We start from the raw sequence: 27,606 nt of genomic DNA, 5'->3' as shown, positions 1-27,606 counted from the left end.
ACGTGACGGCGGGGCGGCGGCAGCGGGCGGTGGCGGCGGCGGCCGTGGTGGCGGGGCCGTGCCCCGGGATGGAGGTCGGGCCCCGCGACGGGCGCGCGGACAGCAGGTGGGGCCGCGTGGGGACCCGGCACGGTGCGGAGTGGGGGTGGGTATGGGTGCGCCGGGGACGGGGCCCGCCTGGGCACGGCGGTGCGCTGCCAGGGTGGGTCTGTGCGCTGGCACCGGGGGCAAGACACGCGTGGGGCAGAGCACTGTGCCTGCGCAGGGGGATGCAGGCGCTGGGTAACGAGGTGGCGGGGGGGTGAGTGATGTGGGACACGGCAGGGAGCACGGAACGCGAGTGCAAGGGCACGGGTGGCAGCAGTGCTGGGGTGCGCTGGGGATGCCGGGATGCCCATGTGCTGCGTGGGTGCGTGTGGGAGCAGGTGTGCCCACTCGGTACCCCAGCACGGCTGCAGGGTTCCTGGGGTTGATCTGGGAGGAAGCAAACTCCTCTCGTGCCAGTGGGGATCAACACTTGCAGAGCTCACTACCAGCTGCAATCAGTTTGGTCCCTCGTGGGAAGGAAGGTTGTGGTGAGCATGGCAATGAGAGCAGTGCGTGGCCAGCACATCAGTGGCCAAGACACTTGACCAAAGGTAGGGAACGCCAAGTGGAGTGGGGCTGACAGCCGCAGATGTGCGTCTGCAGCACCTGGTGCTGTCTTCTCTGCGGTGAACAGCAACTCTCTACCTGCTGTGGCCAAGACAGCAGCTGCCAACCTACTCTTTGCATACCTTGTGCTGAAGGCTGCCCAGACGCCGTGCTGCCGTTCTGGTGTCCTTGCTGCCTTTGGATGATGCCTCCTTACCATCCTTCTGGCGGTTGGCAGTATTGTCCCTTCTAGGTGCTGAAGTGAAATCTTCAGCTTCTCCTGGTTTCTGAAGGCAAAGCCCTGTGCCTGCACACGGCTGCTGGTGGGAATGGCTGTGCTGTAGTGGCCTTGCCTTCCTGGTCTTCGTTTGTGCTTTAGGCCTGTTTTTTCTTGTTAGCACTTAAAAAAGCAGCAGAGGTTGTTCCCTGGAGGTGTTTTGATGACGAGTCCTGTTTACTTCAGGTTTTTGCATGTCCTCAGCCTCTGGTTCGTGCTTCAGTTTTGCCCTGGCACACACAAGTGCAGGGTGGATGGAAACTAGAATGTTGGCTGTGGAGGAGGGAGCAGCTGGAACTTGATATGGGAGAGTAGCATTCCTTATCTGAGAGGCTCAGCTCGCTGCTCTTATTCCTGCTAGGCGGTATCAGCTGAGCAAATGCTACCAATGCTTTTAAAGCTATAGCGTGGCTTTGGGGTGTCTTTTGATCTACATGATGGGACCTATTCTCCCTCTTTAGCTAATGCAGGTTCAGAAAGGCAGAACAAATTGGCTGCGTTCACATCTTTTCCTTTCTGACATCATCTTTGTGCATTTTCCTGCCTTTGCAAGTACTAGTCCTGCACTACCATCCTCTGACTAATAGGGCTGACATGGTGCCACCCCCAGCCCTCCCCCAGGAAGGGGAAAGGCATCGTCTCCACTGGTGCTGGCACAGGAACAGGCTTGCTTGTTCTCCTGGCTGTCACTGATGCACTGGGAAGGATCCTGTCAGAGGCTTTGCACAGCCTTATTGTCCTTTGTGCAAATGGTTTAGCATTTTAATTCCTGGTGAGTGCCATTTTGCTACAGATTGTGGCCATGACTGATAGCAGTAGGTAGAGGTCCTTGGATCCATCTTCCTATAGATCATGGGCAGTCTAGAAGCAAAGTTATTTTGCTGAACCTCATCCTTTTGCTGGCACAGGAGACAAAAATGAGGATCTTCTGCTGGGATTTGCTGTCTCTTGTCCTAAACAGCAGGTCTGAAATGCATCAAGGGGCAGGGGCTGTAATGCCAGCGTCGATTGAGCCCTGGCATGAAGGTCAATGCCCTTGTTCTGCCAGGCAGAGAGTGAGGCTCTTGGCTCCTCGGCACAGCAGGAAGGTGATGTGGAGGACACAGCACTCCCAAGGTGAACAGAAGGGCTTTTGGCTAGCCAGGACAGGTTAACAAAAAGGTCTTGACTCTGACACCAGCAAGGCTTCCAGAGACAGCAGGGCAAGAGGAGGGTCCCTGAAGGGAGCCCGTGCTGAGAGAGATGGAGGAAGGCTAGCAGGGAGGTGGACTGCTTTGGGCATCTGCTTTGCCTGTCACTGCCTCTGCTTGTTGCAGACAAGTCCTGTGCAGATTGAAGCCCAGTGGACAGTATTCTGGGTCTGCAGGTTGTGATCGTCTGCTTGTGGGAGGCTTTGCCTGGATGAGCATGCAGAATTATCTGCCATTCCATGAGAGGGCTGGAAAACACCTCTAGTCCCTGTTTTCTTCCCTCATTCTTTGCCAGTACAGAGCAAGAGTGCTCTAGCAAGCAGCAGCAGCTCTGGGCTGCATTTACTAGGGGAGCCTTTTGTGATTGTGCCCGTTGGTTTATACTGGTACAAGCCACTCTGTGTTTCAGTTTCCTGGCCAACTTACTCAGTTCCCCTGCCCAGGCACTGCAGGGCTGACCTTCCAGGCTGGCAGGGCTCTTCTGGCTGCCTCTGCCTCATCAGCCACTCCCCATGACTGCAGATGCATGACATGCAGCCTGCCTCTCTTTTAATCCCTTTTCCCAGCAGTACTGAGCCTGCTGGAGGAGCAGGCAGAGGAGCCCAGGGAAGAGGCTGCTGGTTGTCTGGGAGACCCAGGAGCAGCGAGGCGGGAGCAGGCTGTGCGCAGTGGCAGGTTATGCGGTGCCTTCGGCATCTGCAGGAGGGACTGACAGCCAGCAGGGGAATGTCCTTGGAGGTGTGATGGAAGTCCTTCCACGACCTCAGCATCCTCAGCTTGATCTCTTTAATGTGCTAAGAAGGATCGAGACTCCTGCAGGTAGAGGATGGGCTTCAAGAAGCCATTACCAGAGGGATGCCTGCCGCAAAGTGCAGGGAGGCACACACCAGATGTTTGCAAGAAAGATGAGCTGCCTTTTTGTGTTCTTTTCTCCAACAGTACTTAGTGTGTGATTCTGTTTTGGAAAGTAACTAGGCTTTGGTTTTGTTTTAAAGTTCACCTAAGTCAGCAGCATGGCTCCCTGCCACTGCTGTGAGTCGCCTTTGCTGACTTGGACCAAGAGAAGTTCCTGCCCTTGCTGGCATGAAGGGGCTGAGAAAGCTTTGGGAGAGCAAGTGAAGTTCTCCTTTCATTGTCAGCAGCACCAGCATTAAGCCATTTCTTGCTCCAAGGCTGATTTCTGTCTTTTGTCACTCCGGTGCAAGAGGTTCAGTTGTGTTTAGGACAGTTCCTGACCAGCAGGTTGATGTTTCTGTACCTGAAGATAGAGTTTGGGGTGCTAAACCAAGGAAACCTTGCACTGAGTTTATGGAACTGGTGGTTAAAATTAGGGACTGGATCAGAGGTTGTCTTTAAGAAAGAAGAGAAATGTGCCCAAGTTCTCTGACCTGCTCCATCAGTGACGGCCTCTGCAAACACCCTTGACCCTCCTGTCTGGGGGAACCAGATCTACTAGAGCAGAAGAGCAAAGCACGTGTGCTTCTTGTAAGGGAGGCTCTGCTCATGTGCTAGGACCTCTCTGAGGCACGTTGCTCACTTTGTCCTTCCTGTAACTTGAGGTGTTTTCATGATGTGATAAGAATTGCCCTTTCCCCATGTCAGGCTTTCTTTAGCACTAGCAAAGGAGAATTCTCTTTATTCAGGAAAAAACAAGTACATTTCTGAGCACCTACTGAAACAGGGAATTTGAGAGCAGCTGGGTCTTAGTTGTTCTCCATCCCTCCTGGCAGCCCAAGCTTTGGCTCTGTCAATGGGAAGGGAGCAAATCTTGCTGATAGCTCAGAGTTAAGCCATGAACCTGGTCAAAGCTGAAGTGTGTTTAGCTGTGCTCTCATGATTTGCCTGCCACCAGCATGGGTCTTAATTTTGACCTTGTGTCACTGTATGCTTTTCAGTGGGTACCACTTTCAAGCCCAGAAACAGCTGTGGTTTGGGTGTCAGTAGGGTCTTGTGAGCTGCTTTGGGCTAACAAGTCCCTTAGGATCATTATTGCCTTACAGAGGTTTGATTTACTTTTGTTAGTTTCTGCATCACATCTGCAAGGGTGCTTTTATTTTTTATTGTGCTTATGTTATTATTCCCTATGTGCTTCTGAGCTCAAGATTTTAACCTTTTGAGGTTATTTTGTTTGTGGATTGCTTAACCTTCATTTCCCTGTGCTAAGAGGGAGCTGTAATGCCAATCTGTTGGATCGTGGTTTCCTGCCTCGGGACATGCACAACTCCTTCAATGCAACAGTTAATTTGGAGGGGCGCAGCTCTGCATGTCCTACCCTGCACCCTCGTGTGCATCACCTGCTTTTACAGCGTTCAGCAGCATGGGAGGGAGCTCCCCTGACTCAGTGGCTTGGAAGATCAACGGCATGACTGAACTTTCACTTGCATTTCCTAACTCTGAGTGTTAGAAATACCTCAGGGAGGAGCTGGTGAAGTTTGGAGCTCAGTGATTGCAGATGCTCTTTGGTCAGGGACTGGTAGTGCTGATCCCCAGATAACAGGGCTCTGGCTGACTGCTGCCACGGTTGGTGTCCATGGATGCCCAGAGTGGTGTCATCAGTCCCTCATGTAAGGTCCTAGGGACAGGAGAAGCCCATAAATTCAGAAGAGTTTCTGTGTCTCCCTAAGTGGGATCTCCAGGACGCTGCCTTTGATTTCTGTCCATGCTCCCTTCAGTCTCTCCTGAGATAAAGCCCTGATTGCCTGTTAGTCTAAGTATATCATAAACATGTATGTACTTCCATATGAAGCTCTGGTTTAGAGCTCCTGTGCTGTCAGGGTGACAGGCTTTGCTGGTGGGATGTGTTGGCTTCTTTGTGGTTTAAGCTTAGGTGGGCTCTGGAAGTGGTGAGGTTTCCCAAAGGGAGTGGATGGGGAGCTTGAAGCAGAGCCAATATTTGCTGGTCTGCTTGTTCACTTTATTCTGGCTGTCACAACCAGATCTCAAAAAGAGAGTACTGGCAAGAAAAGCTTGGTTCCAAGTGCCAGGACTGTGTTAGGTTTTAGTGTCCTTCTCTGTGCTGCTGAAGTGTGCAGCCCATACTTTTATCCACAGAGGATGAAGATGGAACAGTTTTGAAAGAAACATTATTTACATTCCCCCCCCCCAATTTTTTTAAACTTTGCTAGTTTGTTTTTGGCTGTGGGAAAGATTTATCAGCTGAAACACTGTGGCTTGTTCTTTCTAGTTCAAAGGCTGGACTTCTGTGCTGTCACCTCAGGCGCTTTTGTTACAAACTCTGCAGAGGTGGGGTTTTTTTTGCATTTACACTCCCAAATAAACCTTGCAACATTCCTGTTGCATCTGATAGAGTGGCTCCAATCTAAATACTTGCATCTGACAGCTGCTTTTCTGCTGGCAGCACTGTCAGGCAGCTTAGGTGGGGATCTGAGTCATCCAAAGCTTCCTTCCCCAAAATTGCCTTTGCCTGGACAAATGACATTACCTCTGCACTGTCAGTCCCACTCGATGGCAGGTAATGGTGATGTCCTGCTGTATGCAGGGTAGCTGAGGGGGATGATATTGATGAGAAATGCTGTGTAAACTCTAGAGTACAACTGCAGTTTGCATTTTGCTAAGGTCTGCTTTTGCAAGAAGAACAACTTGTGTCTGCAGAGAAGAGCTGCAGATGAAGAGTTACCAGCCTTAGAGAGGAGCACCTCTGCAGCTTGACAGTGCTGAAGTGCTCAATGTGGTGGGCATTGCTTGGGAATGTGTCTGTAAATGCAGGCAGTGTGGCCAGTGTCTGCTGGATGTGGTAGACATCATGCCTTGCATGTGTGGTGGACACATTGCCCTACAGCTGCTTTGCTCCTGATGGGCTTCTGCTCTGAACAGTCTCTGGTAGAGCATGTGAGTGACACAAGCAAGAGGTTAGCTTTGCTGGCCCATGCTAAACAAGTGGTATATTGCAGGAGCCCACATTGGTGTTGGCTACCAGTCATCAGAAGAATCATTACTATATGGCCTCTTGTCCACAAACCATGTATGGTAGACCACAGGTCCTTAACTCACCTTTGCTAGCTTTAGGACTACCAAAGGTTTCAGTCTAACCAGAGTTTCCTTGGAGAGTGTGACATCATAGTGTTGTGTAGCTCCTCTTGCTGCATGTCTGATACAGCTTCCTGTGTTCCTCTGCAGGAAGGAACATTGGAAGCTGCTGGGCAACCTGAAGACCACAGTGGAAGGTTTGGTGTCCACTAGCAATCCGAATGTGTGGTCCAAGTATGGTGGCTTGGAACGGCTCTGCAGAGACATGCACAGCATCCTCTACCATGGGCTGATCCACGATAAGGTAGGGCCCTGTCCTGACAGCACCGTTGTCTGTCTGTAGCAGCATTGGTGCCTGGCACGAGCAGGTAGCATGGTCCTGCTGCAGCTTGCTTCAGTGCTTGTGGCATAGCGTGGGCACAGTGCTTGTAGCAGTGAGGGAAGTGATTGAGGCAGGAACTGAGCTTGCCTGGCAAGTGCTGTGGTTGTCAGAGGGACTTCAGTGTGTGTTCTTCCTGTCTAATCCACCTTCAAGGTGGCCAGCCTCTCTCCTTTCTTCCTGCTGTGGCCGAGTAATTGAGTTGCATTTGCCATGAGTCAGTCCCGTATTGTTTGCTCTTGAACAAGTCCCCAGTAAGCTCTGGCTTTGCAGTTTCTCATTAGCTGTGTTAGTAACGGGAGCTGGCAGCCAAATCCACACTCTGTGTGAATGAGATCTCTCTTTCCAGGCTCTCATCGAGCTTTGCAATTCCTCACCCAGCCATTCCCCCTTCCATGGCTGCCTGGAAAAATTTTGCTTTCCCACTTGTGTTTGGAGCCCAGAAGATCTCCCCTTCAGCTTGCAATTACCAGCACAATTAATTTACAGTGGAAAGACGAAGCAAGTCTGCAGGGTGTGCCCTGGAGCCAGGTGTCACGTTGGTGGCTTTGCCACTCAGAGATGCAGAGAAGCCTCAGGCAGCTTGCATGGGCCAGCTGAGTCTAGCAGCAGGCTTATAAGCCTCCAGAAAGACCCAGGCTTGCAGCTTATCCCATCATGGTACTCTTTGGATCTGTTGTTTGCAGTCAGCATTCATTATGGTGCTGCTCTGTTCCTGTTAGTCCTCAGTGCTATGAACCAGAGACCTTCTTTGGAAGATCCACAGAGGAAGAACCTACCTTTTATATGTGAGGAATGCTGTGCTCCCTTCTGATAGTCATGCTATCAATAGGCTTCAGGAGGTGAGAACTGAATGATTTATCTTTGCCCATTGGTAACAGTTCATGCCAGACCTGCAAAGCAGGACCACATAGTGCTTTCCTCCATGCTTTCACCATAGGCAAAGCCATCTCTTTTACTTAGGAATTGTTCCTGCTTGAGCACATGTGACACCAGTCAAGCTCTGAAAGCTGCAAGGAGGCCTGTGAAAATACAGCTTCCTAAGGGCAATTTTCTCATGGTTGTTCCAGTGAAACACTTTCTTTTACTTCTTATTTTCTTGCCATCTTTTTTTTCCCCTACAACTGGGAATAAGTGAACAAGAAGTTAACACCCCCCCCCCCCCCCATATGTGCATGTTAAGAGAACTAGGGTAAAAACCAGAGGATTTTAAACTTTTGAGTTAATTTTGTTTGTCTAGAAAGCTTCAATCTGGAGGGCTGAAACTGCTGTGTTGGTTCTCTAGTTTAAAAAACCAAACCACCCCCACCCTAAACAAGTAAGCCACAAAACAGAACCCATTCCTCTGATGCTTGTGAAAGAGGAAACACAGATGGAAGGAAAAAAAATAATCAGTCTTTTGGTCAAGAGAGACATTTTGGGGTTGTGCTTATACCCAGTAGGGTGGTGAGGGAAATAACAACTCTGCTGCAGTTCCTTTTTTACAGGAAGAATAACTAAGAACAAAATAAATCTTTGTCTGAATACTACTGAGGCAAGAATCTGATAGAAATGCAATGCCAAATTTCTTACCTGGGGCGTGCAGCTGTGCTGATGCCCGTGGTGGTGGCTGGCATCAGTATGCAGCAATGATTGCTGGTTTTGGTGAGATGTGTTTGCCTGCTGCCCTTTGTGGCCCCTCACTGAGGTCTGCCTCTGCAGTGCTGAAACACCAGGACTCTCTTTCGGGTCCTGGCTCCAGCAGGAAAGGAAATGCTGATGTGGGAACTCAGTCAGCCTTGAACTTGGCAGACCTGCAGTTGGTTTTTAGGTTCCTTATTGCACTGCAGAAAGGATGTGAGACCTTTAGGCTCTATGTCCTGTCCCAAGACCTCTGCTGTCTTTACAGTGGGAGGGACTGGGATCCTACCTGATTGAAGAAGAGAAACTCAGGGGTTGTGTTGTCTGGTCACTTGTAGGCTGACCACAACTGAGAGGTCACCATGGGAGAGGCAGGAAACCATTTATCTACACCATTCCAGTGTTTTTGGACTTGCCTTTGCCCTACCAATCTGTGTTATGCACTTGCTTTGTTTCTCTTCTGTAAAGCAGTGCTGCTCTTCCTCTGTCTGTTTTCTGGCCCATCATGCCAGGTTTAGGGGCTGTCTTCTTGTAGTAGTGAGGATCTAATGGGGAATGTTGTCAGTGAGCCAGGACTTGAATGGTAGCATCTGACCATATGTGTCCTGTGCAGGTGTGCTGCAGGCAGAAGGATTACTGGCAGTTTGTGAAGGACATTTGTTGGCTGAGTCCTGGCTCTGCACATCACCTGGAGAAGGTGGGTTCGAGTGGGGTGGCCTTGTGTGCCCAGTGGGGAGAGGAGAAGGCAGCTGGGCTGCAAGGCTTGCCGGTGGCACAGTGTCACCTTGGCTGTTAGCCTGCTATACATAAAGCAGCTCCATGGCTCGTGGAGGCTGAAGCAGTTGTGTGTTTGTGTACAAGTCATATCCTGGGAACTCAGCATGGCCTGAGCTGAGACAATCAGCTGCTTATTTCTTACAGTTTTTAGCTCAGCTCAGCTGGCTGCAGTGGCATCACCAAGGGAACCAGCACAAGCAGCCCTTGTGTGCACACAGAGTGATTCATGTGGCTCTGTCAGTCTCTAAAAGCCTGAGCTGTCTCATTTCTGGGTTGTGCCTTGACCATGCATTTGGTTCTTCCGTTCCTGGCTGGTGCTGACTGCCGATGCGCAGGATCAGTCTTGGCCCTCAGTTGCACTGTGCTGACATCCATGGTTCCTGCAAGGACCTGACCACTGGTGATTCCTACATCCAGCCTGCTGCTGCAGGGAGGTGAGGGGTGACTTCAGCTCTTCAAACTGCAGCAGCTCAGGTGTTGCTGTAACCTTCCCTAGTAAATGTCTCAGCAAGAACATGACCATCACTGGCAGGGTTAGGTTAGATTTGGGAGCATGGGGTCCCTCCAGGTCAGATGAGGCACATGGTGGGGCAGAGCGTGCAGGAGAAATTCATAGAGTTGGTGGCTGTCAGAGGACTTTGGCCACTGGTTGACCTTTGAAGTGTTATTCCTGCCTAGCACTTTTGCCTCCCTGGTGGCTGGGCAGCTACTAGGACCTATCCTCCTTCTGCTGCTGGTGACCAGTGCAGGAAAGCTGCCGGAGGGTAACCAAAGCTGTGTGATGGGACAATCCTTGCTCTTCTGCTTGCTTCTGTGTGCCCTAACCTGGGCCTGGCATCCCTTTCCAGTTCATCAGCCTTCAGGAGAGCAGACAGCTTGACTCGGAGGGCCCAGGGGACCAGGCCATTGCACAGCTGTGGCTGCAGCACAGCCTGCAGTGCCACTGCCTATCAGTGCAGCTGAGACCGCTCCTGGGGAACCGGCAATACATCAGGAAATTTTACTCAGGTAAAGAGAAATGAGCCCTTTCCTTCTTGTAGGAAATGCCCAGCTGGTGGCATTTCCAAGACACCTGGGAGCGAGGGGAGACAGCAGCAAAGGTGGCTTGCATGTGAGCAGCCAGTGCTGTCAGACCATGAAGGTGGGAGAGACCCCCCTGAGCAGTGGTTCTCTCTCCCCAGACACTGCCTTCCTGCTCAGTGACGCGCACGTTACAGCCATGCTGCAGTGCCTGGAGGCTGTCGAGCAGAACAACCCCAGGCTTCTGGCTCAGATTGACGCCTCCATGGTGAGTTAGGACCCTAGTTTTACATCTGATTCTCCCCAGACACTGACTGGCTGTGGCTGCTTGAGTGAGGTCTCATTCAGGGTATGTGGAGCTCTTGGACAAGGTCCTGAACATGAAGTAGCAAAAGTAGTTCCAAGAGGGGAGGAGAGTGATGAACTGCTCCCTACTCTGCCTGTGTGAGCCCTCTGCCTGTGTGAGCCTAGCAGGGATCATGGGAGAGGAGGTGATTCTGTGGAGCCTGTAGTGGGACAGCTTCATTCTGGCAGGCATTAAGGATTTGGATATGAGAACCTGAGGACCAGTTTCATATACGAAGCACCTCTAAAGGCTCCTATAATGGTCCCAGGCTTCAGAGTCTGCAAGCAGAGCTGCCTGGTCGTGATAGACAGCCATGCTCAGAGGGCACTAGTGCCTACTTCTGATGATGATGCCAGCGAACCCCCATGCAGCCCCATGCCAGGTTCTTCCTCCCCAGAATTTGCTCCTCAGAGATGAGCAATTAATGAGGCTTTGTTAAATGAGGGCTGTGTTCTTTCAGCTGGCTGGCACGTCACTGCCTTCCCTGTGCGCTTCGGATCTTCCTGCTGGGACAAGAGAGATGTGTGACAACACTGAAGGATATGAGAGCCATCTGCCTGGGGCACTGGGCTGCCAGGATCGCTTCCCTGAGAGCCTGGTAATTTCTCCATGAGCCTGCTGTGTAGCTGTGGTCAGAGCTGTGTCCCTCCTGCAGGTGCACTTTTCTCTCCCTGTTCTCCTGCCCACAGGGCTGCTGCATCTTTTGCTGCCTGGTGGCCAGGCACTTGCAGGTCGATTTCTTCCTGTTGCTCCTTTGACATGTGGCCCCATAAATGCTGATGTATTAATGATGCCACCTCTCTTCAGCTTACCAGGAAGAATGATGGTGCACCTCCAGTGACCAAGAGCCAGAGCCTGACTGCCCTTCCTGCATCCCCATATGTCTCTGCTGCAGGCTGTATGCAGCAGCACTGCTTTGGGTCCTTCTCTAGCCTACACCATCAGGCCTCCTCTGGCCTCTCAGGTAATGAGGGTGGGCTGGGAAGCTCAGGATAGATGTAGAAAAGTGCCTTTTTTTTTCTGCTCTTGGTTTTGTTGTTAATGGGTGTGAAAAGATCTCTGCCAGCAGTGGGAGGGAGACCACTGGCCTTTGCCCGTGGTGGGAGGGCAAGCCAGTGTGATGCCACAAGCTTATTGCTATACTCTGGTCTGCTTCTACCAAGTTATGTGACAACCTGCTTCTGCCTCTGTCCAGACAGGAGACCAGCGAGCTCCTCTGTCAGCTCCAGTGCCAGCCAGCCTCAGGACCACTGCCCATCCAGCCGTTCCTCCTCCTTCAGTGAGGGCAGGTCCCCTCTGGAACAGCCTGGGTCTGTCAACCACTTTCACATCCCTTCGCCCAAAGACCCCTTCTCTCCAGCCAGTGAGATGAGCTCCAGCACCACCAGCCAGAGCGAGGACACTTGGACAGGGAGTCAGGATGATCCCCAGAGCGATGTTAACGATGGCCCAGAGTACCTGGCCATTGGGAACTTAGGGCGCCGGGGCCGGGCACGTAGCAGTGCCAGTACCAACAGCACCAAGAGCAGTAGCTCCAAGCTCTTCTCCTCCAGCAGCTCCCAGAAGCTGGACTCTGTCTCCTCCTTAGGGGAGCAGGGAGCAAGTGGAGGTGAAAGCAGAGGCCTGAGCTTGTTGCGCCGGTCCAGCTTCTCAGAGGGACAGTCATCAGCTCCGCAGAGCATCCTCAAGAAGAGCCACGTGCGCTCACACTCGGACACCAACGTGGCTTCGGGGAGGCTGCACGGTAAGGGGGCAGCTTTTGTGGGATGGCTTTGAGCTGTGGGAGTCTTTGGTACTGAGAGGCTGCTGCTGGCTGCTGCTTTGTCTCTCTGGACCAGGTCAGTGAGGGGAACAATGGGTGAGCAGTTGGAAGATGTGGTGTACCCTTAGCTTTCTCTGCTCTGCAGTGGAGTGATGGGCTGGCAGTTTGCTTCCCAGAATGACCTGGGCTGGGCTGTTGTTGGTATTGACAGGTTTTACCAGAAACTTAGACAATGACAGTGGTGCTGTGGATAGCCATCCTGCTTCCTCTCTAGTCTTGCCTGGCTAGGGCATGGAGCTATGACAGAGGGCACTGGGCTGGGGGGGGCTTGGGGTCATAGTACTGGTAATCAGCTGACTCCTTCTGTGCTCTTGAGTGGGTGAATGCATGTTGTGGGGGGAGTGGGGTATCAGGGGATAACCAGTTTGTGGGAGTCAGCCCCACCAGTGCTGCCATCATGGGAGAAGGGGAGGTCCCTGCTGAATGGTAACCAGTTTGTTTCTTTTCTCTCCCTTAACGCTGCCCTCCTCCTCCTCTGTCTGCTCAGGAGGCCTCAGGGATATCACCATTATAATAGAAGATCCAGTGGCAGGTTTGGGAGCCAGTGCAACAGCCCTTCATTAGTGATCATTGCATCAAGCTCAGGATTTTCATCAACCCATTAGTGTCCATTTAGAAAACAAATCAAAAGTTACCATCCCTATGTCCCAGCTGGTGCTTTGAAGCATAGTCAGATTTATGCATGCAGCCTGGCTGAAGGTCCCAGCTTGGTTTTTGAGAGCAGTGGATCAGACCCAGAAGGGTGACCCAGTTGCCCCTGCATGGCATTAGAGTGCTTGCCACCAAGTCTCTGAGCTGTGTCCCCCACCTTTCCCTCTACCCCACTGTAACAGGAGCCAGGAGAGGTTTTTGTATCACACCTCAAGCAAGTAAGGGCTGGCAGCAGATGTGGGCTTGATCATCTTATTTTTCCTTTTCATTTATTGGATCTGTGGCACAGGAAAGTTTGATGTTGGCTGAGTTCAGCTCAACCAGCTCAGTGTCCCAACCAGCTTTGGTTGCACCCACAGTCAGGACTGCTGGGTGCTCTTCTGGGCTTGAGGCAGGTTTCCTCATGAGCAAAAGGTATGGGATGCTGTCATTCCTTTCCCTCACATGCATAAAGAAGCTCAAAAAAACTGGGATGTTGTCTTTTACATCTGTTCACTGGGTTTGTTGAGCTCACATGAGGTGGTAGGGGCTAAAATGTTGGGAGGTCTTCTTTCTGGAGGTGGTGGGCATCCAGACAGACCTGTCTGGCTCCAGCACAGGATACTGAGGACTCCCTTTACCCTTCAGGAGTAGGCTGTGTTGCACATGGCATCCCCCAGGCTGGTGATCATAAGGTGGTTTCTGTGTGGTTTTCAGCAGGGTTGAGGTGGCTGCAGGATACTCTGTCAGGCTAGAGTGAGTAGCTGTGAGAACCTCCCACCCTGACAGGTCATTTTGTCCCTCAGCCTGTGGGATGGGTTAGTCCCAAACCTCATACTGTTGACTGCTGCTTCATATTCTTGGCAGAGAGATGCTGGTGTTGGTAGGCTCAGGAGGCTCCAGTCACTTCAGAGTTATGGCACAAAGCTGGGAGCAGAGAGGAATAAGAGGTTGAGAGGATGGCATTGCCAGTCTCTTGTGCTTGGAATATCAGCCAAACCCTGCTCTGTGTCTACACCTGTATGCTCCTGTTCTGCTTCAGTCCTGGTGCTTTCAGTCTTCCTCATCAGTCCTCTGTCACCCAGCAGCTCCATCCAGGTGCTTCCTGGAGCTGTGGCTTTCTGCAGAGCACCAGCCCTTGTTGGTCTCCTGTCAGGTCAGCTCCTGGCAGTCCCTGCTAGTTCAGTCTGGCAGGGAGTTGCTCCTCAGCGTCTGTGTGGGGTAGAGCCCTGCCCACAGCCTGTGTAGGTCACCTTGAGTACTGTAGCCCAGACTCCAGGGCAGTGTGCAGGGAACATCAGCTTCTCATTCAGCAAGGGCATGTCCTTCAGTTGCTGTTGTTCAGGCCGTGTTGCAGGGCTGGGAGCCCCACAGTTCCCTCAGAGGCTCAGGTTTCCTCTTGTCCCCTGCTTCTGCCGTGGGGGATAACTCTTCCCTTGGAGGTGCTCCAGCTAGAATAGGCTGGCAGAGGCACTTGTTGGAGCCTGTTGTATTCCCCAGATCTGTTAGGGAGTACAGAGATGAAGGCCTGAGTCTCGGCTGCTCTGTGGCTTTCATGAGCTTCTCTCCTTTCCCCTCCTCCTCTCCTACCTGAAATACCCTTTAAGTTTTGTCCCCTTCTGGACTTGTTTTCAGCCATGGCATGGAGCAGGAAGATATCCCTCCTTGCTTTTCATCCATTTGTGCCTGCCTATGTGATGCTGAGACCCTTTCATTTCATCCTGTGTATTGGCTGGGCACCTCTGGGATACTGATGTGTGCCTGGTGTCATCTTCCCTTCCAGAGTCCCATGGAGATCCAGGTGGAGGGAGAGGACCAGTCTCTGCTTCCACACAGAGTAGTGAACTGAGCACACCAAGCTCCCTCTACATGGAGTATGGTGAGTACAGACAGCCTCAGCAGGGGTGCTTGCTCCTGGTCAGGTTCCATCATCAGCTGCAGTGGCTTCAGCTTCTGGCATGGGCTTTTGGGATGCTGGTTGGGCACAGGCAGGGCTTGTTAGCATGGGGATAGCAGCAAGTTCCTCCCTCATATGTTTGCCTCTTGCTTTTCTAGACTCTGGACAGTATCTCAGCTCGGGGGAAGGGATGTTCAGAAGACCCTCAGAAGGGCAGTCCCTCATCAGCTACCTCTCAGAGCAGGACTTTGGCAGCTGTGCAGACCTGGAGAAGGTGAGGAAGGCAGCAGCAACCCATGGGCATTGGAGAACACCTTTTACTGCAGAGTCAGTGATGCTTTCTTCTCTAGTGAAGATAACCCCATAGTATTTGCTGCTATAGAGTTGTGCACAGAACTCCAAGGTCAAGTCCTTCAGTGGTGCCTGGTAGGCAGGATCTGCCCATCCAGCATATATATACATCAGCTTTGCAACATGTGGTGCTTCTCAGGGCTGTGTGCTGACTTGTGTGGTGGATGTGTCACACATCTTCATAGGATGCCCCTTGTGTTTTGTGAGTATTCTGGAGCTCAAGAAGGCTTTAATTTCTAGACTCTCATAGGTCAGGTTTCATGGGGTCAACAGGGATTAAGATCTTTCTGTCGTCTTCCATGAGTAATAAACTCTTTTGTGGCACAGCCATGAATACTTTCGCTGTTGCCTTGCAGGAGAATGCCCACTTTAGCATCTCAGAGTCCCTGATTGCTGCCATTGAGCTGATGAAATGCAACATGATGAACCGGCAGCTGGAGGAGGAGGAGGAGGACAGCGACAAGGAGATCCAGGAGCTCAAACAAAAGATTCGCATTCGACGCCAGCAGATCCGTACCAGGCACCTGTTCCCCACCTGCCAGGAGATGGGCTTAGACAGTGGGTGACATGTTTTGGGCTCATCAGCTAGTGGGATGTGGGTTTGCTTCTTGTTGCCTGTCCTTATAGCATCCTACCTTCTTGCCTGTTTGTGGGAAATAATTGTATTGCCACCAAGGTGCTGCGGAACTCTGCTGCTCTGGAGGACCCTAACGGGACTGGTGCTGTAGACTGGTGGCACTTGTGCACTGCTGGGGCTATGTTAGGGAATCTGATTTTGTTTTTAACCCATAGTGTTTTCTACCCTTGACCTCCACCCCTCCCTGCCCTGGCCATACCTGGCTATCAACTTCTCCCTTAGCTGTCAGTGACCTCTATTGATGGCCTGGCCCTGTTGCATTCCTCTCAGGTCTTGTGGCAACGGACAGTGAGTCCCAGTTCAGCTCCCACGGCTCCATGCGGCTCTCTGACTCTGGCTCTGTGGAGGATGTGGAAGAATATGAGATTCAAGGTAGGAGGGAATGGCAAGAAGTGTCAGCTTCTTGGATAGAGACAGATCTCTCCTTGGTGTGGTTGTGTTGAGGTCAGTCCTGCTGAAGAAGGTCATGTCCCTCTGGCCTCCAGGATGGCATTTCCCAAACAAATGGCTGAATTCTGAGTGTGAGCAGAGCAACCAGTTTCCCTCATGTGGTGGCATGGCTTTCTTTTGAAATCTTCTCTAGCATGCATTGCCTGTGACTGATAGGTGACTTCCATTTCACTCTCTGGTCCACATAGTAGCTGCTACAACTAGAAAGAGGTGGGAGAGCTGCCATCCTACTCTCCTCCTCTCCAGGCAGAGGGAGCCATAGCTCTTACCGTTTGACTCTTGAGTGGCAGCGTTGGGTGCTGTAACACCTATACTCTTTGCTCCTGGCAGCTTGGGTGGCTGAGCTTATCACCCACAGGAGACCTCTCTGGGTCCCTGGATGTTCCTTGCCTTTACAGCAATGTTCATTCTCCAAGGTGGATGACTTAATTCTCAGCAGTACCTCCATTTCACTGGCTTTAAAAAGAAGATGGAGCAGTCCAGTCTTCAGCTGTAAAGCTCCTGTCTCTTGCCTGTTTACAGCAAAGCCCTCCTTTCAGTCCTTGAGGGCTAGATTTTGGTCTCAGCTTTGAAGCCCACAGAGTGGTGGTGGATGAATTCAGCTCTGGGCTTCTGTCATGCGAGTGCTGCTCTTGTATTATGCCCTTTCTGTTTGGCCTGGCTGAAGCACTGAAGTCGACTGTTTTGTCATCACCATGTTATGCAGATGGTAACGATGGATCTAACCTGACTCAAATGTCCAAGAACGGCCTCTCAGTGTCAATGGCTTCCTTGTTCTCAGGTAGTACCCTGCAGGCACGCGTGCGTGTGTGTGCAAGGTGTGTGTGTGCGTGTGCACACTCCTCTGGAGTCTGCCTGGTTTGGGAATTCAGAACAGGTGTCAGCAAGAAAAGCTGTGGCAGGATGGAGCAGGGAGAAGGAAGAGAAGCCCTGCTGTGGGCTACATCCCTCAGGGTGTTTTGTCGTGCGGTATTTTGGATATAGCAAGTGTGACTGATCTGGTAAGGACCTGGCTTACCTAGCATAGGGTTTGACAGGCTGATGGCACAGCTTTGTGGCTCTGTAGCTACTGATGGCTGAGTCTGTGCTATCTGAGAGCATAGTCTACAGTGTGGGACCAAACCTCCATCCCAGGTGCCTAGGGGAGTATTTTCCTGCTTGGCTTGGCAGAGCTGGCCCAACAGCTCTGATATGAACAGTGTCCAATCCTTTCTGCTCAGACTTGACTTGAGTCATAGAATCATAGAATCAACCAGGTTGGAAGAGACCTCCAAGATCATCCAGTCCGGCCTATCACACAGCCCTTTCCAGTCAACTAGGCCATGGCACTAAGTGCCTCATCCAGGCTTTGCTTCAACACCTCCAGGGACGGTGACTCCACCACCTCCCTGGGCAGCCCATTCCAATGCCAATCACTCTCTCTGGGAAGAACTTCCTCCTAACATCCAGCCTATACTTTCCCTGGCACAACTTGAGACTGTGTCCCCTTGTTCTATTGCTGGTTGCCTGGGAGAAGAGGCCACCCCCTACCTGGCTACAATGTCCCTTCAGGTAGTTGTAGACAGCAATGAGGTTACCCCTGAGCCTCCTCTTCTCTAGGCTAAACAACCCCAGCTCCCTCAGCCTCTCCTCATAGGGTTTGTGTCCCAGGCCTTTCACCAGCTTTCACCAGAAAGCAATCCTGGAGAGAGAAGTAGTGAGTGAGACAGGGCACAGACACTTTATTCACCTTAGAGGCCTGGGATCACATGCAGCCAGCTCTTGCTTGGTGTTTTTATTGTTTACAGTACTACTGCATAATCCTTGGTCTGCTGGCCATGTTTAAATAACCTTCATGTGCTCCTGTTTGCTGTGGCAGAACAGCAGCCTACGTGGGTAGCTGCTGAGCTCCTGTCAGGTGTTCAGCATCAGCACATTGCTCCTGCTGGCCCTTGGGGCTTCCCAATCAGTCCTGTCTTTCCAGCCCAGAGGTTTAATGCAGGGTGGGGAGTTTCATCTTGGCCTGAAGCTGACATATGGGGGCTTGGGTGATGTCCTTGGGTTTAGGGGCTGCTCACAAGCCTCCTGAGGACTGTTCCACCTGGTGATAGGATTCGCAGCTTTTAGGGAGTGTCTGCAGTGAAGGTTGGGAAGCAAGTGGTGGCAGGATCCCACTGCTAGTCTCTGCAGGAACCTGGCGTGAGATTTGGCTCCCTCTGCTACCCTTGAGCCAGTGCCAGTGCCTGAACGTGCTGGCTCTGCCTCCCCATAACACTTGGCCCACACTCTGCCGTGTGTGCCCCGCTGGTTGCTCATTGTGGTGTAGGACCATGCAGCAGCTTCCTGCGCAGAGGCAAAGGTACCAGGGCATGGCAGGTGTCTGCCCTGTGCCCTGTGTGGTCAGGAGACCACCTGAATTCCCTGTGTTCTGCAGCTCCAAGCCCCTTCATGTAATGTAGATGTGTGTGTTCCTTGGCATTAGGCTGCTTTCCTCTGCCTGTTTCTAGCAATGGCTGAGGGTCAAGCATCCATGCAGAACTCCACTAGCATGAGTCTCTGCATTTATAGGCAGGACAAGGACTTCCTCCCCTCGCTGCCAGGGCAGCCCCACTCATCTACTCATCCAGGAGAGTGATGGCTTTGCTCAGCTGGGCTGTGGTTGCCTTGGCCTTGGAATACGGTTGATTCCTGGCCAGAATCAGATGGGTTCTGTGCAGGTTTGTGTAGCTGATCTGCTTGGGCTGGAGGAGCTGGAATTCACAGCTCTGCCTCCCCTAGCCTAGCACTGGGTCTAGGGAGCTGAAAGCCTGTGCTTGAGGATGGTGTGGTCACTGCAGACTCCATTCCTAGAGCTCTCCAGAGGTACAAACCAGGAAACTTGCTGGGCTGAAGGTTGTGGCACTGTCCTCTCTCCTGACCTGTAGTACTTTTGCTCTGTGTGTCCCCCTTCCCTTTTTGTCTGCAATAAAGCAGGGTTTCTGCCTGTTTCTGCCTGGCTTGTACTGTTTGAAGAGGCTCCTCTCTCAAAGTCCTTCCACTCTTGTGATTAATTCCCTGTCAGGGTTTAACCTTCTGGAGTTAAAAAATGAAGGTACTGCTGGATGCTACCTGGTACCTGAGGCTGGTACCTGAGGGATAAGAGACAGCCTAGAGCTGTTGGGAAGCTGATGCAGTCAGTGACAGACTGTGGCTGTCCACCCACCCGGTTGCACAGGCTGTGGTCAAGCAGAGACAAGGGCTTTGCATCCCACTGTGGGTCCCCTGCAGCACCTATACTGTATGTAGAGACCTACTAAGCCTTCTTGCTAACCTTGCTGTCCTGCCCTCCTAGCTTCTGTGTGTGGTGTTTCAGGGAGTGCCACTGTTAGGTCTTGGTGTGTGACCTCTACCAGGAACCACTTGCTTCCCCATGCCTCAGGCTCACTGTTTTCACAGCCTCCCTCCTTGTCCTTCCCTTATAACTGACAGGTGGCTTGATTAGACCTCACCTCTCCTTGCTTCTCTGTGCCACTGGTAGAAGCTGCTGCTGTAGTTCACTTGATGAGTTTTAAAGTGAAGCTTTGATCCCCTGCCCTGCGCCATCTGTTCTGCCTTGTCTGTTTGTGATTCAGATGCAGACATCAAGAGGAACCCAGACTCCAGCAGGAAGTCCTTTCTCTCCTCGGAATCCATGTACGTCTCCAACTTGTGGCAAGATATTTTGGTACCAAGTTCCCCTTCCTGCCCGACTCTGTTCTTCCACATGCACCAGCTGCTGGTTTGCACTGGAGTGGACCTCCCTCCCCTTGCTTAGTGAGGCACTGAGTCCTAGTCTTAAAGGACAGCAGCACCTAGGATGATCCATATATTCATGGAAGGTACATATGATATGTTCTGGAGTCAGGAGAGATGCCCACACCTCCTACTAGGTAAGAGGCTGAGGAGACAAGCTGGCATAACCCAGAGCATTTGCACTGGTTGCTGACTTGCAGCTGGCTCTGAACCTCCCCTGCCTCCTCCCCTCTCAGCAGAGGTGGCTTGTTAGGCTATATGGTAGTGCCACCTTTTCTCCAACCCTTGCTGCTGGGCTGTCGCCCAGAGATGGAACTGCTAGCACACATCACTGCCCACAGTGCAGTACAATTGCAGCTTAACTCTGAAGTGCTCAGTCCTTTCTTGGTTCTGCCCTGGGGCAGAGAGCTGGGGGCTGTGGGGAGGTGTGTCACAACCTGCTCTGTTAGTGCTCTAAAAGCAAACCTCTTTTGTGATGCAGGGACCCCTCTGCTCATTGGGTGATACAGAGCTGTGTCCTCGCTTGGCAGCTTGGGTTTGTTTGTACTAGGAGAGAAGTTACTTCTGGCTCACGCAGACACTGTCTCTTGCTTTGCATCTTGCCCTTCAAACAGGCACATTTGTAAAGTTTGTTTTGCCTGCCTTTCTAAACAGTTGCTGTGCCATAAGCTAACTTTGCCTAGGGGCAACTGCAAAGACAGAAATCCATCCACTTTAAACCCATGCAGCAGTGCAGAAATAAGGTAGTAGAGCCGAAGGGAGAGTCTTTGGCTTGAGAAGGGTTATGAGGGTGATGCAGCTGTGAGACCCAGTACTAATCACTCCCTTTGCTATCTAGATCCCACTCCTTCCTCAATTCCAACTCGGCAGAGGCCGTGGCCATGGGCTTGCTGAAGCAATTTGAGGGCATGCAGCTCCCAGCTGCCTCTGAATTGGAGTGGCTGGTCCCTGAGCACGACGCTCCACAAAAGGTAGGGGTGTGAGTCCCCAGTCACCAATTGCATTTGCTCTTCACCAATTGCATTTGCTCTTCCCCCAACCCCTGGCTTCTGCCCACTGCTTTGCTAGTCCTGGTAGTCCTTTTGTGGAGCTGGAGGAGGGGTTTTGTCTAGGTTCTGGAGATGAGTGCAGCAGAGCAGGGCTCTGCTACCTCAGCCTCATGCAGCAGAGTGCCTGGATTCCTGAAGACATCCCTTCTTCAGCCCTTGTTCAGCTGGAGCAGCAGCTCAATATCTGGCAGTTTTCCAGAGGGTTGCAGCTGCAGGTTTCTGGCAGGCCAGTGAGGTGCATTGCCTTTGGGGTGGCAGGCAGGGATCTTATGCTCTTCTCTGCCTCTCCCAGCTCCTGCCCATCCCCGACTCTCTGCCCATCTCTCCTGATGATGGAGAACATGCTGACATCTACAAGCTGAGGATTCGGGTGCGTGGAAATCTGGAGTGGGCCCCACCGCGACCACAGATCATCTTCAACATTCATCCAGCCCCAACGTAAGGAATTGTGCAGCTGAGGGCTCCCTGGGACCTGCCCTTTCCAACCTTTTTTCATCAAAACTAAGGCTGCTTATCCTGTCCCTCCCATTTGATCGCTCCTTTGCTCTGAGCCTGGTAAATCTGCAGTGGTTACCATCAGCAGCTGATGCTGTGAGATCAAGCCAGTGCCTGGCACCAGTGCCTTTGGTGTATGCCAGGGCACAACAAGGCTTTTTGCCTTGGAATTGTTGTCCACACTCAAGTGGCAAAGCATGTGGCCATCTCTGCCACCCAGACCTGTGCCAGGTGTCATCAGGGCTGGACTTATGCATGCCTTTTGTCTCTGAGCAGGAGGAAGGTGGCTGTGGCCAAACAGAATTACCGATGCACAGGCTGTGGCATCCGAACTGATCCTGGTAAGTGCTGGGACCCTGGCCCACAGCTGCAGAGTGGGGAAGAGGCTACAGGCAAGTGGGAAGACACGTAGTAGGTGGGTAGTGCCAAAGCTCAGCTCAGCTTTGCCAGCTGTGCCTGTGCATTGGTGTGCATGACCCGCAGAGGAGCCTTCTTTAGAAGATCATGGGGCAAAAGGAGGCAAAGAGCAGCCTTTGGAGGGCATTTCAGCTGTTGACTCTTCTAAGGCAAAGTCATCCCTCGGGGTCCTAAGGCTCCCAACAGATTCTGCTGTAGGTGCAGCTGCAGAAGTCTTAGCCCAGCCACTTTTCCTGACTCTGTGGGTAGATGAAACTGCACTGTGGTCCCCAAAACCTCTGAGGCTGGCAGGAGGCTTGCCAGCGTTGAGCGCTGCAGGGCAGGAGTGGGGATGCCAGCAAGGCAAACTGCCTTGCTTGCTGGAAGTGCTGAGCAGCATCGGGAGTCCAGTGCGTTCGGGCAGAGCTTTTGCTCAGGTGACCTCCCTGTCTGCCTGGGTTTGGCCAGATTACATCAAGCGGCTGCGATACTGCGAGTACCTGGGGAAGTACTTCTGCCAGTGCTGCCACGAGAACGCCCAGATGGTCATCCCCAGCCGCATCCTGCGCAAGTGGGACTTCAGCAAGTACTGCGTGAGCAACTTCTCCAAAGACCTGCTGAGCAAGATCTGGAGTGATCCCCTCTTTAATGTGCAGGATATTAATCCTGCCCTCTACCGGAAAGTGAAGCCTCTCAACCAAGTGTGGGTAAGAGCCTTTTGTGAATCATAGACTCATAGAATCAACCAGGTTGGAAGAGACCTCTAAGATCATCCAGTCCAACCTAGCACCCAGCCCTAGCCAGTCAACTAGACCATGGCACTAAGTGCCTCATCCAGGCTTTGCTTGAAGACCTCCAGGGACGGTGCCTCCACCACCTCCCTGGGCAGCCCATTCCAAGGCCAATCACTCTCTCTGCCAACAACTTCCTCCTAACGTCCAGCCTATACTTCCCCCAGCACAACTTGAGACTGTGTCCCCTTGTTCTATTGCTGGTTGCCTGGGAGAAGAGGCCACCCCCACCTGGCTACAATGTCCCTTCAGGTAGTTGTAGACAGTAATAAGATCAGCCCTGAGCCTCCTCTTCTCCAGGCTAAACAACCCCAGCTCCCTCAGCCTCTCCTCATAGGGTTTGTGCTCCAGGCCCTTCACCAGCTTTGTTGCACTTCTCTGGACATGCTTTGCACACCTTCCTGAGTGGGGTGGCTAAGCTGTATTCCAGGGAAGCCAGGGAGCAGCAGATATTTCCGAGTTTGAGGCTTAAAACCTCAGCACTATGAGTTTTTCCATTTATGTCTTGTTCTTTGTCCAGTGATGCAGGACTTTCAAAAGAGATGTCTGCCTGGTGTCCAGCTGGGCTTTGCTTTATCTGCTGGAGCATGTGACAGTGCTTGTGTGCTTGCTTTGCCCCGGGGTGGCGTAAACATTTTGGTGGCGAGGGAGCAGCGGTTGTTTCATCAGTGCAGGGAATGGGACAGACCTGCTTGGCCAAGGGCTGTGCTCTGTGTTCTGATTCCCGTGTCCCCCCTTCCTCTCCAGCTGCTGCGAATCCAGCTTTTCCACATGAAGAACATGTTTAAGACGTGCCGGCTGGCTAAAGAGTGAGTCCTGGGCTGCGGCATGAAGCTGTTGTCCTGTCCTGTGACAGTTTGCGCTGGGGATCTCTGCAGTCCGGGCAATGAGCAACAGGGGCAGAGGGAAATGGAGGGGAGAGAAAGCAGCAGTGCAGAGGTGGGGCTTAATGGGTTGCTTTGCTCTGAGCTCTGTTTCCTCTGTCCTTGGCAGCCTCCTCGATGCCTTTGATGCAGTGCCTGGCCACTTGACAGAGGATTTGCACCTCTACTCCCTGAGCGATCTCAGTGCCACAAAGAAGGGAGACCTGGTGCCCCGCCTGGCAGAGCTCCTGAGGGCAGGCAGCCTGCACGTTGAGAAGTGCATGGTAAGACCTCCTTGCCTGCCTCCTGCATGGCTCCACACCCTTAGGAGCAGGCTTTGCTGCACATATAACTGATGGGAAGTCCTTTGACATGCTGGGCAGCCACCAAATTAATTGATTTTAGTGGTAGCTGTTCCTGCCTGCTTGCTCCACAGAGCTCCTACCCAGGACATCTGGGATGTTTGTTACTCCATTTTGGCTCTTATACACATGCCAGCTATGCCTTGCTGTGCTCCATGCTGGGCAGGGACTGTACCACATGGTTAGAGCAGGGCAGCATGTCCTGTTGTCCCATTCTGCTCTACCTCCTGCCCTACTTACTAGGGAGGTGAGCATTTAGCGGCTTTCCCCATCCCTTTTCTCCTTCCAGCTGTGCCAAGCCAAAGGCTTCATCTGCGAGTTTTGCCAGAATGAGAGTGACATCATCTTCCCCTTTGAGCTCAACAAATGCAGGACATGTGAAGGTGAGATGGAGAGAACCAGGGAGAGGACAGACCCTGGGGCCACCAATGTCTGCCTCTATTTTGGCATTTGTGCTAGCAAGAGCTACAGAGACAGAGCCAGCCAGGCCAGTGTGACTCTGTGCGTGGCCTGTGCCTGCCACACATTATCACAGCAGCAGATCAGCATTATAATGGTGTTTGGTGAGAGCTGATGGCCGGGTGGAGCATGTAGGTCCCTTCCTGACCACACTCTGTGCTGCTTGTCCTGGCAGTAGCTAGCAGTTGGGTTGTGACTGCAGTGATTTGGTGTCTGGAAGCCCTGGCTTCCCTTCTCCTGTGGCTGCAGGGCAGGCTGCAGCCTGCATGCAGCTCCCTTGCTCCTATTTGGATAGCTGGAGCTGACCTTGTAGAGCAGGGAGAGCCTGATCATGTCTCTGTGCATCCTGCCTGCCAAGAAATCCCCAGGCCCCGTCAGGAGTCATCCTTGATAATGACCAGTACTAAGGGCCAAGCAGTGCTTGTACCTGCAGCTTGAGACCAACCTGTGAACTGGCTTGAAATGGCTCTGGACAGCATGAAAGCCTTGGTTTGGCAGGAGCAGTACCAGAAAAAACTTGGGGTAGAGTCACTATTTTCTTGGAAAATGAGGAAAGTTTGGGGAGGGACCTCCTGCAGAGCAGGGAACTTCCTACCTGCACTCCCAAAGGCATTGCAAGCCAGTGCAGGGACTCTGCAGCATGACTTGCTGCTGCTGCCAGAACGGTGCTGGACCCCCACTTGTGGGGCTTGCTCTGCCATGGCTTTGGCTTGAAACGTCCTTGTGAACATGCCCCTGGAGTGCAGAGAGTCAGGTATCGTCTGTCAGTCTCTGCCAGCTCTCACACATGCTCTCTCCCATAGAGTGCAAAGCCTGCTACCACAAATCCTGCTTCAAATCCAGCCACTGTCCCCGCTGTGAGCGGCTGCAGGCCCGGAGGGAGCTGCTGGCCAAGCAGAGCATGGAGTCCTATGTCTCAGACTACGAAGATGAGCTGGAGCAGCCAGAGGTGGTGGCAGCCACATGAGCGTGCTGCAGCAGAGGAGGAGGTTGTGGGTTAATTTATGTGTGGCCTTTGTCACCAGAGCCTGAGCCACGAAGCCTGGAGATGAGGACTGTTAGGAGGCCTGGAGTGCTGTCTCGAAGGGATCTGTTTTCCCCTGTGCAGTAGTGTTGGGCTGGGGAGGGGGCAGCTTCCAGCATCCAGGTCTGCTCCAGGTACTGCTCATGCTCCCCGGTGCCTTTGGGGAAAGGTGGCTGCTTCTGCCTCTCCTGCAGGTAAAACAGGAACCTTTTCCAAGCTGGACCAGGCAGGGCTTTGCTGGCTGTTCCCATTTCCTGCTCCTCGGCAGGGTCCTTTGGGGTGTGGTTGGCACTTTGTGTTCATCAGCTGGATACTGGGAAGCTCTGGCCACATCAGCTTCTTGGAGGTGGAGCTGGCTCTCGAGTCTTCCGATACTCTGTCCTACTGCTGGGGGCTGCATACATGGAGGGAGGGTGGAGGCTGAGGTTGGTTGTACATTCAGCAGCTTCCTTTCCCAGCTCTGGCAGTGTCCCAAGCCAGAGAGCAGTTGCTCTCACCCCAGCATCAGAGCAAAGGAGGTGGCAGTGGTGAAAATGCCAGATTTCTGCCTCACCTTCCCATGCTGTCTGTGCTGAGCTGCTTCACTTGCCCTCTGCCCTCAGCCCAGTGCTGGTGGGCTTCTGGCAGGAGATCTCCATGGCCAGAGGATGCAGTAAGCAAGGCTTCCAACCCCTCTTCATGCTGCTGGTCATTCCTTTCATGGGGGAAATGTACTCCTCTAAGGATGACATGGGACCTCACTTGGGTGGCCTCAAGATCTGCCTTGTGTGAGCTGCTTTCTACCTGAGACCTACAGGGATGCAGATGAAGGCTTAGCTCTCTGGCCACATACCCCAGGCCTCTGTCTCAGTTTGTCCTTTTAGGTTGAGTTTCTGTTTTTTTAATCTGCTGGATTTGGTTTTATTTTTTTTAATGCTTTTTTTTTGTGGTTTGTGTTTTGTTTGTTGGTTTTTTTTAACTGTATGTTCCCCTTGCCAAGGAGGTGCTGCTTGAAATGCCTCTTTAGGGGACATGTGATCTGCTTGGGAGTCACCTGTATGAAACCTCCAGGGCTGTCCTGCTCCTGGTTCCTCATCCATGGATGGAACAGGCATTTGCCAGGTGTCTCCCATCCCAGCAGGTCTCCTGCTCCCCTTAGGTGAGGGGTCTCTGAGCCAGGCAAAGCCTCGAGGCTTCCTGGCTGTGATGCAGTGGGTGGCCAGGCAGCTTGCTTACAATAAGAGGTGCATGTGAAGAGGGGTTTGGCACTGGGGTGCATGTAAAGGGTTGGTCCCTTGCCAGTGCAGAGCTGCCTGCCACAACTGATAGCTCCACAGGGTCAGGCCTGGCAGCACAACATGAGCTTTGTGCTCTGGGGCTAGCAGTTAGTCAAGGAGGTGCCTCTGTGTCACTAGGGGATGCTTTAGCCCGTGGCACAGGTGAGTGTCCAGCAACACTTTAGCATGAGTGGGATGTGGGGTGTTTGGAAGGACAATGTGGCCTGTGTATGTGTGAGAAGGGCGTTGAGGGACTGGGGAGCAGAAGGCATTTAGGGGCAATGGCTCTTGAAGCATGCCCGGGCTTGAGGCTGAGATATGACCCCTTGTGGGCCATCCTTGGGAGGCTGGCAGGGTGGGGGTGGGGGAGAGGCTGGGACCAGAAGAGGTGGCTGCAGGCCTCACTGATGTGAGCCAGGATGGTGCACAGCAGCATCTCTTTCCTGCTCTGCAGCATTCTGACAATGCCAGATCGGCCCAGGAAATAGGATTTAACTTCCCCTTCCCTTCCCTGGGGTTTTTGCTTCCTCCTGTCTCATTTCTGCTATTTTCCCCCAGGGAATCAGCTGCTCTCCTGCTTGCTGTCTGCCTGAAGCACTGGGGCTGACACATGCTGGTCCACCTTGGTCTTGCCTGTCCCCAGCCCCAAGCCAAGCCCACCTACTGCCCAGAGCTGGCACCCCCTTCCCTGGAGCTGTCTCCCCAGCACACCTCCATCCACCCTGTTTTGTTTGAAGCACTTTAATGTCATGGGACAGCATCTGAAAGGCTGCTCATGTCCCTTTCTAGAAGCACTGAGTACAGAGACAAGGGAAGGGGTTTTGGCTCATTTGTGGTTTCCGTCCTTTGCTGTGGGCTTTGTCTGGAAGCAGCAGGGCCTGCAAACCCAGCAGAGATCTCCAGGGCAGAGTTCTGCCCAGCACTGACACTGCTGCCCAGCACTGACCACTACAAGGAACACTGGAACTAGCTAAAGCAGTGAGCTCTTTGCAAGGGAGAGAAAGGGGCTGCCCTGGCCACCAGCTGGAGCTCTCCCCACAGGACTATTGCACAGCATAGCAACAAAGATGCCGTCCCTAATAAACTGACTTAACGGGCTTGGTTGTGTTGTGGCATTATTTCAGGTGGAGTAATACAGTGTATCA

At 52.5% G+C, this 27,606-nt stretch overlaps 1 protein-coding gene across 4 annotated transcripts; it reads left to right on the top strand.

Annotated features, from left to right (window-relative positions):
- On the top strand, positions 1-27,559 carry RUBCN (rubicon autophagy regulator). 4 transcript variants are annotated; one of them, XM_064165494.1, is made up of 23 exons: positions 1-106; positions 6,238-6,391; positions 8,700-8,783; positions 9,712-9,871; positions 10,045-10,151; positions 10,690-10,827; positions 11,037-11,193; positions 11,425-11,973; positions 12,539-12,583; positions 14,465-14,560; positions 14,737-14,852; positions 15,286-15,487; positions 15,837-15,938; positions 16,723-16,797; positions 19,607-19,667; positions 20,605-20,737; positions 21,108-21,253; positions 21,587-21,651; positions 22,175-22,413; positions 23,245-23,306; positions 23,491-23,644; positions 24,012-24,105; positions 24,985-27,559. In XM_064165494.1, the coding sequence occupies exons 1-23, from the start codon at positions 69-71 to the stop codon at positions 25,146-25,148; spliced, it is 3,141 nt and encodes a 1,046-aa protein (XP_064021564.1). In that variant the 5' UTR covers positions 1-68; the 3' UTR covers positions 25,149-27,559. The 4 variants fall into 4 exon arrangements, with proteins under 4 accessions (XP_064021564.1, XP_064021565.1, XP_064021566.1 ...); XM_064165495.1 differs by lacking the exon at positions 12,539-12,583; XM_064165496.1 differs by lacking the exon at positions 16,723-16,797.
- Positions 27,560-27,606: the final 47 nt, after the last annotated feature.

The sequence above is a fragment of the Pogoniulus pusillus genome, chromosome 26 (genome assembly GCF_015220805.1).
Source record: "Pogoniulus pusillus isolate bPogPus1 chromosome 26, bPogPus1.pri, whole genome shotgun sequence".
Taxonomy (NCBI): Eukaryota; Metazoa; Chordata; class Aves; order Piciformes; family Lybiidae; genus Pogoniulus; species Pogoniulus pusillus.
This window is presented reverse-complemented; position numbering and strand designations above follow the sequence as displayed.

Excerpts from the sequence above, each read along its gene's own strand:
- RUBCN (XM_064165494.1), top strand. The coding sequence starts at position 69 with ATGGAGGTCGGGCCCCGCGACGGGCGCGCGGACAGCAG. Across the intron at positions 9,872-10,044 it reads CATCAGGAAATTTTACTCAG|ACACTGCCTTCCTGCTCAGT; the intron begins GTAAAGAGAAAT and ends CTCTCTCCCCAG. Across the intron at positions 12,584-14,464 it reads AATAGAAGATCCAGTGGCAG|AGTCCCATGGAGATCCAGGT; the intron begins GTTTGGGAGCCA and ends CTTCCCTTCCAG.